This window comes from Tachyglossus aculeatus, chromosome 16 (assembly GCF_015852505.1).
Source record: "Tachyglossus aculeatus isolate mTacAcu1 chromosome 16, mTacAcu1.pri, whole genome shotgun sequence".
Taxonomy (NCBI): Eukaryota; Metazoa; Chordata; class Mammalia; order Monotremata; family Tachyglossidae; genus Tachyglossus; species Tachyglossus aculeatus.
Window position 1 is genome coordinate 1036786 of NC_052081.1, and position 10973 is coordinate 1047758.

The 10973-nt window shown below is 57.7% G+C and overlaps 1 protein-coding gene across 1 annotated transcript; it reads right to left on the reverse strand.

The window, feature by feature from the left end:
• Positions 1-1096: 1096 nt before the first annotated feature.
• On the reverse strand, positions 1097-10263 carry ACP6 (acid phosphatase 6, lysophosphatidic). Its single transcript, XM_038757733.1, has 10 exons — positions 9972-10263; positions 5478-5612; positions 5237-5367; positions 4841-4920; positions 4246-4333; positions 3994-4126; positions 3528-3628; positions 2090-2185; positions 1635-1800; positions 1097-1349 (listed from the first exon to the last, which is right to left on the reverse strand). Exons 1-10 carry the CDS (start codon positions 10242-10244, stop codon positions 1209-1211), a joined length of 1344 nt encoding a protein of 447 aa, XP_038613661.1. The 5' UTR covers positions 10245-10263; the 3' UTR covers positions 1097-1208.
• Between the last annotated feature and the right edge of the window lie 710 nt (positions 10264-10973).

Genomic DNA, 10973 nt, shown 5'->3' on the forward strand with positions numbered 1-10973 from the left:
CCCAGCCGCCTTTCTGCCCCGAAGACGGGGCGCTGTTTGGCCCCCTGCCCTCCTGTCCGCCTACTCCGGACAGCAAGAGTAGCTGAGCCGCAGCGGATAGATAATGGCTTTGGGGGTCGGAAAAACCGGGGTTCTAATCCCCGCTCTGCCCCTTGTCGGCTGTGTGACCGCAACTGCTCTGCACTCGTCGCCTCCTCTGTAAAAGGGGAATTAGGACTCAGCCCCACGCGGGACGTAGACTGTGTCTAACCCAATTCATTTGTATCTACGCCAGGGCTTACTACAGAGCCTGACATATAGTAAGCACTTAATTACCATCCCCCCAAAAAAAAGTCTTCCCTGCCTAGGCTGGATCCCAGAGCCAAACCGTGCCTGCCTCCGCCTTGACCATCCTACCTCCCGCCACCCACGATGGGGTGGGGGGGGGGGGAATGCACTGTGCACAGGGTCTCTGCTGGCCCCCCAAATCCTCCTGGAATGGCCCTGGGCTCTGCGGGGGCAGCAGCAACAACACTTCTCCGGGTCCCCCAGGGAGGCATGCACAGCCCAAGGCACTGTGCCCCCTCAGGCCCCTGCCAACTAGCTCCAACCTCTCACTCCCACCACCCTCCACTGCCTGGCCCCGAGCGGGCCTAGGTCGGCCCTAGCCCTGCCTCCCTTTCCTCGTTTTTTTTTATGGCATTTGTTAAGCGCTTACTATGTGCGGAGCACTGTTCTAAGCGCTGGGGGGGATACAAGGTGATCAAGTTGTCCCACGTGGGGCTCACACTCTTAATCCCCATTTTACAGATGAGGTAACTGAGGTGCAGAGAAGTGTCACACAGCAGACATGTGGTGGAGGCTGGATTCGAACCCATGCCCTCTGACTCCAAAGCCCAGGCTCTTTCCACTGAGCCACGCTGCTTCTCGTTCCGCCCAACAAGGGACAACTAGCCCCTGGCTGCCCACCCAGGGACGGACATCCCAGACACGCCTCCTCCACCCCCCAAGCGTCTGGGGGTCCAGCCGAGCCGCGGCTGCAGCAGCAGAGCCTGCTCCACACGGAGGGATGACAGAGGAAGGGGGAGGGAGAACCTGGATGCGCACAACACTGACCCACATGCAACCAGCACGTTTATTAGTGTGAGCGGGAAGCCCTGAAGCGTCACCTTTTCTAGGTCCTGGTTAGTCCGGGTGGAAAGCCTCTGCCCCGGCCTCCACCCGCTGCTTCACGGGTCCCGGGCGGCCGGCAGCTCAGCGCCTGCACAGAGGGAGCTGTACTGGTGCGGGCTGACGCTGTAGGAGGCTAGCGCACTCAGGAACTCCTCCAGGGGACACATGCCAGCGCTGCAGCCACGCACTACCTGCTCCTGCACACGCAGACACGGACAGCATCAGGCTGGGCACACAGTTAGTGCCATGGGGCCCTTCCTCCAAGGGCCAGGACCCCAGCTGGAAGAATGGACGGGGCCCTGACCTCCTGTTAGCCGCCCCCACCCCTGAGACGAGGGATCAGAGCCGCGCATCCGTGTTTGGGGACCAGGGGTTGCATCCCCTGGCGGGGACCCACTCACGGACGGGGTAGAACCGGGGGAGGACGAAGACGTCGGGGGGGATGGGGCAGGCACAGCCAGGCCGAGTCACGGTAGCCTCACCTCCCCCAGGTAAGACAGCCGCACAAACCACTCCCGCGACTCCTGGTGCTGATACAATTCCAAGGCCAGGTCCGCCGCGTACGGGGGCCACTTTCTGTCGAAGATGCCCAGGGCCATCAGGAGGGGCACGAGGGTCACGTCATGGGCAGCGTACAGGTAGAGCTTCCTGCACGCAGACACAGTTCTGGGGCCACTGCCAACGCCCTCCCCCCCCACCCCGGTTACGTGAACCCTTGCTGTTTGGGGGGGAGGGGGAGGCCCCCCCACCCTGTCCCTCACCTCCCACCCACCTCCGCTTCTCAAGGGCCAGAGCCACCCCAGTCCGCCCCCCGCCCCTCCCGAGTGTCCCAGCTCCCCTTCCCTGCAACCAGAGTCCACATGCGATCCAGGGCTTCCCGGGGGCCGGGCCACGGCCTGCCAGCCTCCACCCCGGCATCGCCACCCGGCCCCACTACCTGGTCTTGCTGGATGAGGCGTCCGGACCCACGGCCTCGAGGAGGTTCTGCTGCAGGGCGAAAAGCAGGGGGCCAACTGCCATCTGCAGCTGTTCGCTGGGGAGGGAAGAGAACTGGTCACCGGGACGGGGAGGCGGAGGGGGTACAGATGGCCCCATCACCACAAGGAGAGGATGTGCCAAGGGGCCGTAGAGGCGTGCGGGGGGACGGGGGGCAGAATTTACCCGTCTCACCGTGTGACCCATTGCTGTGTTGGGGTGGCACCTTAGAGAGAGGCCAGGGCACCTGGGGACACACTGCTGTCAGCCAGGACAAGACTCAGCTCGCTGCTCGGGCCTTGTATCCCTACCGCCATTTCTTCTGCCCCTCCCCTTTTCCCTCACACCACCCTTCTTCTATTCTAGGGGTTTCAGAAAAGGACCCAGAGCCTCCTTTTTAATGGTATTTAAAGTGGTGAAGTGTTTACTGTGTCAGGCACTCTACTAAGTGCTAGGGTGGATACAAGGTAACTAGGCTAGACACAGTCCTTGTCCCACATGGGGCTCACAATCTTAATCCCCATTTTAAAGATGAGGTAACAGGCACAGAGAGGCGAAGTACAACCTCAGTCCCTGGAAAAGGGACCTGTCTTGGGCGAACTGTTGCTGAACTACTTTCCAAGCGCTTAGTAGAGTGCTCTGCACACAGTAAGCACTCAATAAATACGATTGAATGAATGAATGAAGTGACTTGCCCAAGGTCATATAGAAGACAAGTGGCAGAGTCAGGATGAGAATAATAATTGTGGTATTGGTTAAGTGCTTACTATGTGACAGGCACTGTACTAAGCATTGGGCTGGATACAAGCCAATGGGGTGGACACAGTCCCCATCCCACATAGGGCTCACAGTCTTAAATCCCCATTTTACAAATGAGGTAATAGGCACAGAGAAGATAAGTCACTTGCCCAAGGGCATACAGCAGACAAATGGCAGAGCTGGGTCCTTCTGACCCCCCAAGCCTGTGCTCTACCAACTAGGCCATGCTGCTTCTCTTAATAATAATAATAATAATAATGTTGGTATTTGTTCAGCGCTCACTATGTGCAAAGCACTGTTCTAAGCGCTGGGGTAGATACAAGGTAATCAGGTTGTCCCCCGAGGGGCTCACAGTCTTCATCCCCACTTTACAGATGAGGGAACTGAGGCACGGAGAAGTGAAGTGACTCGCCCAAAGTCACACAGCTGACAAGCGGCGGAGCCGGGATTGGAACCCACGGCCTCTGACTCCAAAGCCCGGGCTCTTTCCACTGAGCCACGCTGCTTCCAAGGGAGCTGGGGGCCTGTGAGCCACAGCTCCTCCCAATCCACAGATTCGGTCTGAGGGGCCCCTGGCCTCAAGAAAACCAGGAGCGGGGCAGACAGGGCTCTCTCTCCAGGAGGGCCTCCTCCCCTCTCACCGGTCATCTCTCCCCAACATGTAGAGGATCGTGTCCACGGCTCGTTGTTCGATCACCGGTGTGAACTTCTTTAGCAGGGGGCAGCTCGGGAGCCCGTGAACCTGGAATGGTCACCGGCGCACCTGGTCACCTACTCTCTCTGTCGCTCTCCACCCTCGCTCAGAATGGCTCGGCCTGACGCCGCAGGCCCTTCCACATTCTGCCAGGAGCCCCCTAGCCCCGCTCCCTCGTGGGGCTAGTCGAGCATTAGAGGGGTAATCCCATTCTATAGATGGGCACGCTGAGGCCTGGAGTCGGGGGGAAAGCCCATCTCCCTCCATCACTCAGTCTCAGCCCTGGCTTCGGGTAGCGCCAGTTCCAGGCAGGTCTGTTCAGAGCTGGATAACCCGGGCCTGGGGACTGGGGGACCCTGGCCTCCCCAGCGGAGGGGATGGGGGCGGTGGGGGAACGGGGCGTCCTGTCCGACCTGCTCAGCCAGGGCATTGTCCAGCAGAAGGAAGAAGTCGACGTCCTCGTGCCCTTGGAAACCCATCTCTTCCTGGACCTTTTTCAGGTCTGCAGAGATGCCTGGCAGCTGGGAGGCAGCCAGCTTCCTGCCCCTGCCACGAGGAGACGAAGGAGCCTCAGCCTCCCCTCACGGTGGCCGGTGGTCTTCCAGTCCCTGGGCCCCCCTCCCTTCTGGCCTCCCTGCGGTCCCCCAGGGCCACAGTTGCGTTACCTTGTAATATGTCTCAGGCTGCGGCAGTTCAGGGAGTTGGGGTAAAGGATTTCGGACCCAGCTTCGTCCGTTAGGATCGTGACCGGTCCTGCGGGCGCAGTCCGGACGGCGGGTTGGCAACGATGGTACAGAAGTCGCCGGTTTGGCCCTGGCCCTGAGGCAGAAGGCAGGGCCAGGGCCAACCCAACCAGAAGAGGTGAGATGGGAAACCCCTCTCCCTCAGGAAGCTGGAATACACGTGTTTACACCTAAGCCAGCCTGGGGCCGGCTTCAAGCCCACAAAAAACTCCTGACTGCTTTGCCTTCTCCCAGGCCCAGTAACCAGGGGAGGGGAAAAAAGAGGGGGGGGGGGGGGTGGGGGTGTGTGTGTGTGTGTGTGTGTGTGTGTGTGTGTGTGTGTGTGTGTGTGTGTGTGTGTGTGTGTGTGTGTGTGTGTGTGTGTGTGTGTGTGTGTGTGTGTGTGTGTGTGTGTGTATGGATGTGTCTTTTGGGGTGGGGAGGAGGGCTGGCCAGTCCTGACCGTGACTGCTCCGACTCCAGTGTTCACATGAGGAAGCGGGGTGGGGATGGGGTGTGCTGCCCTTTACCCTCTGACCTTCTTTCTGGCGCTGGAAGAGGCCGGCCAGGAGGCACCGAGTGGACTCTAGGTTCCGGTAGATGTTTGTGGAGCGGACACTAGGAGACAGTGAAGTGAGGGAGCAGGGAGGTGGCGCGGGGTGAGGGGAGTTAAAATGAGTTGGCGCTCAGAGGACAGAGGGCTAAGAGCAAGGGGTGAGTGCTGAGAGGAAGGAGGATGCTAAGCAGCAGAAGGGGCACTGAGATGTGGGGTCGATATAAGCGACACTAAGAGGAGGAGGCGGAGGCTGGGGAACAGAGGAAGCTGCTTTAGACCGGGCAGAAGCGGGTGGACCAGGGTGCGAGGCCCACAGACCGGAGCCGGTCCGAGTCCAAGCCCTCGAAACCGCGTCTCCCATCGCGTCTGGTGACTCACGACACTTCCAAGGGCTTGAAGGTGGGGGAGAGGAAGTGGACATCCTCCACGTAGCTCCTCCTGAGCCTCTCTCCCAGGGCGAACATTTGCTGCATCCCCACCGTGGTGAGCTGACCGGCCCCCACACCGCCCTAGACGGAGACAGCCACGCCGCTGTCAGGGGCCCGACCACTACCCCAGCCCCCGGCCGGGCCCTCCACCCTAGTTCCGACCCACCGCCATAGGGGCCCCGGGGCCTGACCTTCAGCTTGATGCCTTGATACTGGTGGTCATAGGGAGACGGGGGTCTCGGCCCCCCGGCTAGGTCGGTCACGGTGTATTCAAAGCGGGTTTGGGCCGGGACCTCCAGCAGGGTCGGGTTCCACTCCACCTGCTGCTGTGACGAGGCAAGAGGACCTCTAGACCGTAAGCTCGTTGTGGGCAGGGAATGTGTCTGTTATATTGTTGTGTTGTACTCTCCCAAGTGCTTAATACAGTGCTCTGCTCACAGGAAGCACTCAATAAATACAATCGATTAACTGATTGATAGAAGCGCCTCACGGGATGTGAAGCTCAGGCCGCAGCTGCGGATTACCCCGGCCCTGCTGAGGGGAGCTCGGGGACGTGGATGAGGAGGCCCTCACTCCTCTCAGGAGCCTCTCCCGGACCCCTAGGAAGCCCCCCCCAACCCGCCCCTGGGGGCACCACAGAATCCTGGCCCGGCTCCAGATTCATTCATTCATTCAATCGTATTTATTGAGTGCTTACTGTGTGCAGAGCACTGTACTAAGCGCTTGGGAAGTAGATGGCAAGGAGAGGCCCGTCCCCCGGCAGGGGCGGCCGCTATCACAATGCAGAAGCATCTGGGTTTGGGACTTCAGTTTCACACTCCTCATCCTGGAGACTCTCTGGATGGTTAGATGGAGGGGGGATGGGGGCGGTGTCCGGTTGGCCGGGCAGGGAAGAGGCCAAAGCTTCCTGAGAAGGAGCGTGGCCTAGTGGAAAGAGCCTGGACTTGAGAGCCAAAGGAGCTAGGTTCTAACTTCTTGGGCCTCAGTTTCCTTATCTATAAAATGTGGGTTAAACACTTGTTCTCCCTGCTCCTCAGACTTTGAGCCCTATTTGGGACAGGGGCTGTGTCCAGTGTGATTATCTTGTATCTACCCCTGTACCTGGCACATAGTAAGCATAGCGGAGTCAGGACTGGGGGGCGGGGGAGGCCCAGGCGGCCTCCGTTTCTCCCTCTGCAAAATCAGAATAATGGCATCTGTTAAGCGCTTGCTCTGTGCCGAGCGCTGTTCTAAGCGCTGGGGTAAATACAAGGGAATCAGGTTGTCCCGCTCCGTCTTAATCCCCATTTTCCAGATGAGGGAATTGAGGCCCAGTGAAGTGACTTGCCCAAAGTCACCCAGCTGACCAGCGGTGGGGTCGGGATCGGAGCTCACGACCTCTGACTTCCAAGCCCGGCCTCTTTTCTCCCCCTTCTAGACTGTGAGCCCACTGTTGGGTAGGGACTGCCTCTATATGTTGCCAACTTGTACTTCCCAAGCGCTTAGTACACTGCTCTGCACACAGTAAGCCCTCAATACGATTGATTGATTGAGCACCGGTATATATGTTTGTACATATTTATTACTCTATTTTACTTGTACATATCTATTCTATTTATTTTATTTTGTTAGTTGTTTGGTTTTGTTCTCTGTCTCCCCCTTTTAGACTGTGAGCCCACTGTTGGGTAGGGACTGTCTCTATATGTTGCCAACTTGGACTTCCCAAGTGCTTAGTACAGTGCTCTGCACACAGTAAGCGCTCAATAAATACGATTGATTGATTGATTGATTTAGCAAATACTGCAGTTATTAACTTGCTAATTCACAGATCACCACTCACTCGGGCCCGGATAGGAAAACAGGGTCCAGAATGGGCACAGCACAGCGACTGTCCGGGGATGCTCTGCTGGCTGAGAGCGGGCAAGGGGATGCGTGGGGGAACCAGGGAGCCACTCCCAAATCCCATACCCCCAGGGCGAGTGGGACCCACTGGACTGGAGGGCAGCAGGCCCAGGGAGAACACCGGGAAACACAGTGTGGTGGGAGCAAAGTCCGGGAACTCGCTCCCGGGAGGAAGAAACGGCCAGAAACAACGGCTGGTTCAAGAGGGCTTGGGGCGTGTTCCTGGACCCCAGGTCCAAATCAAGAGGGTGATGAAAATGCGAGGGGCGGTAGAGGCCCAGCCCAGCCCACGAGCATATGGGTCCAGGAAGGCGACCAGCTTGTGGTAAAAAATAATTGACAGTAATTGTGGTATTTGTCAAGCATTTACTATGTGCCAAGTATGAAGGGCTGGGGGAGATACGGGATAATCAGGTGAGCCTCTCACATGAGGCTCACGATACAAGTAGGAGATGGAACAAATCAATCAATCGATCAATCGTATTTATTGAGCGCTTACTGTGTGCAGAGCACTGTACTAAGCGCTTGGGAAGTACAAGTTGGCAACATATAGAGACGGTCCCTACCCAACAACGGGCTCACAGTCTAGAAGGGGGAGGCCTGGACTGCATTTCGGCCATCCTGAACCATTCAGAATTTATAACCCTTTCCCTCTCAGAGCCCAGGACCTAACCTGAGAATCTGCATATCTTTTTCAATAGTCACACACACATACACCCTCTCCATCAGTTGGACAACTGACCACAAATCAGGATACATCAGACATCAAAGAGGAACTGGGCATTTTTAGGCAAATTCTAGATATGAAAGAGTCCCCTTATATAGGAGGGAGATACATCAGATTTTTAGTTCAAAGGATACAGCCCTTCTCAGCTGCCAGATCTTGAGATTTATTCCCAGGGCGAACTCAAGGTTTAGAATAGTTACCGACAGCATGGAGCTCATGTACAGTGCCAGCACTTAGAACAGTGCTTGGCACACAGTAAGGGCTTAGCAAATACCATAATTACTATTATTATTATTATGTACATCTTCCAAAGTCCCCCGGTTCCATCCACTAGGACGAATCCAGCATTTAGAGTTGCCTGCTTTGGGGGCAGTGAGTCTTAGCTTAGACTAAGTTTCTCTCAGCTTCTACATTTTCCCCGCTCCACTTTTCCATAAAACTGTTGGTCAATTATTTATAAGTGTTGGGTAGGGACCGTCTCTATATGTTGCCGACTTGTACTTCCCAAGCGCTTAGTACAGTGCTCTGCACACAATAAGCGCTCAATAAATATGACTGAATGAAAGAATACAGATCTAACTTGACACCACAAGTCTCTAATCCATGTATTCCTGATATCAGGACCTCCTGCGGGCCCTATCCCAAGCTTCTTCGGACACATTCCACGACAGAGCCACATACTAGAAATCATTTCCTAGCGAGGATGGTAGCCTTGGCCCTTCATCTCTCTGGGAGATGCCCTCACCTCACTCCCGTGGGGCTCCAATCAATCATCAATCGTATTTATTGAGCACTTACTGTGTGCAGAGCACTGTACTAAGCGCTTGGGAAGTACAAGTTGGCAACATATAGAGACAGTCCCTACCCAAAAGTGGGCTTCAAGCTTTCGCAACCTATCTGGGAGTCAGCGGATTCAGGGCAAAAGGGCATGAGGGAGATGCCCACATCACAACTGGAAAACTCTCTGGTGCAGGGGAGGGAAGGGGAGGTTGGCAGCGTGTGTGCTGCTACTCTGCAGTTGAATTTTACCCTAAAACAAATTCATTCATTCATTCATTCAATCGTATTTATTGCACGCTTACTGTGTGCAGAGCAGTGTACTAAGCGCTTGGGAAGTACAAGTTGGCAACATATAGAGACAGTCCCTAACCCAACAGTGGGCTCACAGTCTAGAAGCGTTGACGGCGGGACGGGCGAGCACCCGCTTAGTACAGTGCTCTGCAGCCAGTTAGCCGGTTCCATGGGCTCCAGTAATCCATCTCTCCTAGCATAACCAAGTTGATTCATTCATTCATTCAATCGTATTTCTTGAGCGCTTACTGTGTGCAGAGCACTGTACTAAGCGCTTGGGAAGTCCAAGTTGGCAACATATAGAGATGGTCCCTACCCAAAAGCAGGCTCACAGTCTGAAAGGGGGAGACAGAGAACAAAACCGAACATACTAACAAAATAAAATAAATTGAATAGATATGTACAAGTAAAATAAATAAACATGTACATATATGCAGGTGCTGTGGGGAAGGGAAGGAGGTAAGATGGGGGGGTGGAGAGGGGGACGAGGGGGAGAGGAAGGAAGGGGCTCAGTGTGGGAAGGCCTCCTGGAGGAGGTGAGCTCTCAGCAGGGCCTTGTAGGGAGGAAGAGAGCGAGCTTGGCGGATGGGCAGAGGGATTGGGGGCATTCCAGGCCCGGGGGAGGACGTGGGCCGGGGGTGGACGGCGGGACGGGCGAGAGCGAGGTACGGGGAGGAGATTAGCGGCGGAGGAGCGGAGGGTGCGGGCTGGGCTGGAGAAGGACAGAAGGGAGGGGAGGGAGGAGGGGGCCAGGGGATGGATGGACAGCCTGGAAGCCCAGGGTGAGGAGTTTCTGCCTGATGCAGGGGATGGGGAGGGGAAGGAGGGGGCTCAGTCTGGGGGGATGGGGAGGGGAAGTGGAAGGAGGGGGCTCAGTCTGGGAAGGCCTCCTGGAGGGGGTGAGCTCTCAGTAAGGCCGCCTACTGCACCGAGTCAGGCCGGCCCGGTGACGGACGGTCCAGGAGGCTTGGCTTGGCTTGGCTTGGCTTGTCGCGTCCCGGCCCACCTGTTCGGTCCGGGGGAGCGGCCTGAGCGGGGTGCGGGCCCCGTGACGGAACAGCAGCACCACCAGGCGCAGGTCCAGCGGCCCCCGCAGCCCCCGCCGCCGCCGCCGCCGCAGCCCCCCTCCGCCCGGGCCCGGGACGCCGCCGCCGCCCCGCTCCCCCCCCTCCTCCTCCTCCCGCCCCTCCGGGGCCGCCCGGCTCCGCCCGGGGAGGCAGCAGGTGGTCAGGCAGGTCAGCGGGGCCCACAGCCAAGGGCCCAGGCCCCGGACACTCATCGGGGACCGGGCGGCACCGGGGACGGGCGGCCCCACCGCCCTCCCTCCGTCCCGTCCCGTCCCGTCCCGTCCCGTCCCGTCCCGTCCCGTCCCGTCCCGTCCCTCCGGTCCGATGGGCCTCCCCTGGCTCCTCCTTCGGGGCCGGCCCGGCCCGTGCGCGGGGGCCGACGGGACAGCGAGTCCCCGGCCCCGCCCCGCCCCCACGGGCCGCGGGCCCCCCCGCCGCGGGAGGACTACAACTCCCAGCGGCCCCCGCGACACCCCCGCCCTCTCCCCCCGCCCCCTCCCGGCCCCTTAGTATCAATCAATCAATCATTCATTCATTCGTTCATTGAGCGCTTACTGGGCGCGGAGCGCCGCACTAAGCGCTTGGGAAGCCATTCATTCATTCAGTCGTATTTATTGAGCGCCTACCGGGTGCAGAGCGCCGCACTAAGCGCTTGGGAAGGACAGGTCGGCAACATCTAGAGACGCTCCAAATTATTCATTCATTCAATCGTCTTTATTGAGCGCTTACTGTGTGCAGAGCGCTAGACTAAGCTCTTGGGAAGTCCAAGTTGGCAACATAGAGAGAGACGCTCCATATTATAATATTCATTCATTCATTCAATCGTATTTATTGAGCCCTTGCTGTGTGCAGAGGGCCGGACTAAGCGCTTGGGAAGTCCAAGTTGGCAACATAGAGAGAGACGCTCCATATTATAATAGCCATTCATTTATTCATTCATT

What these genes read in the sequence shown, in the direction of transcription:
- ACP6 (XM_038757733.1), bottom strand. Translation starts at nt 10,244, where the DNA reads ATGAGTGTCCGGGGCCTGGGCCCTTGGCTGTGGGCCCCGCTGACCTGC. An exon ending in TTCAAGCCCTTGGAAGTGTC is followed by an intron (nt 4,921 to 5,236) that starts GTGAGTCACCAG and finishes ACTGTCTCCTAG; the next exon opens with TGTCCGCTCCACAAACATCT. An exon ending in GGCTGTCTTACCTGGGGGAG is followed by an intron (nt 1,350 to 1,634) that starts GTGAGGCTACCG and finishes CTGCGTGTGCAG; the next exon opens with GAGCAGGTAGTGCGTGGCTG.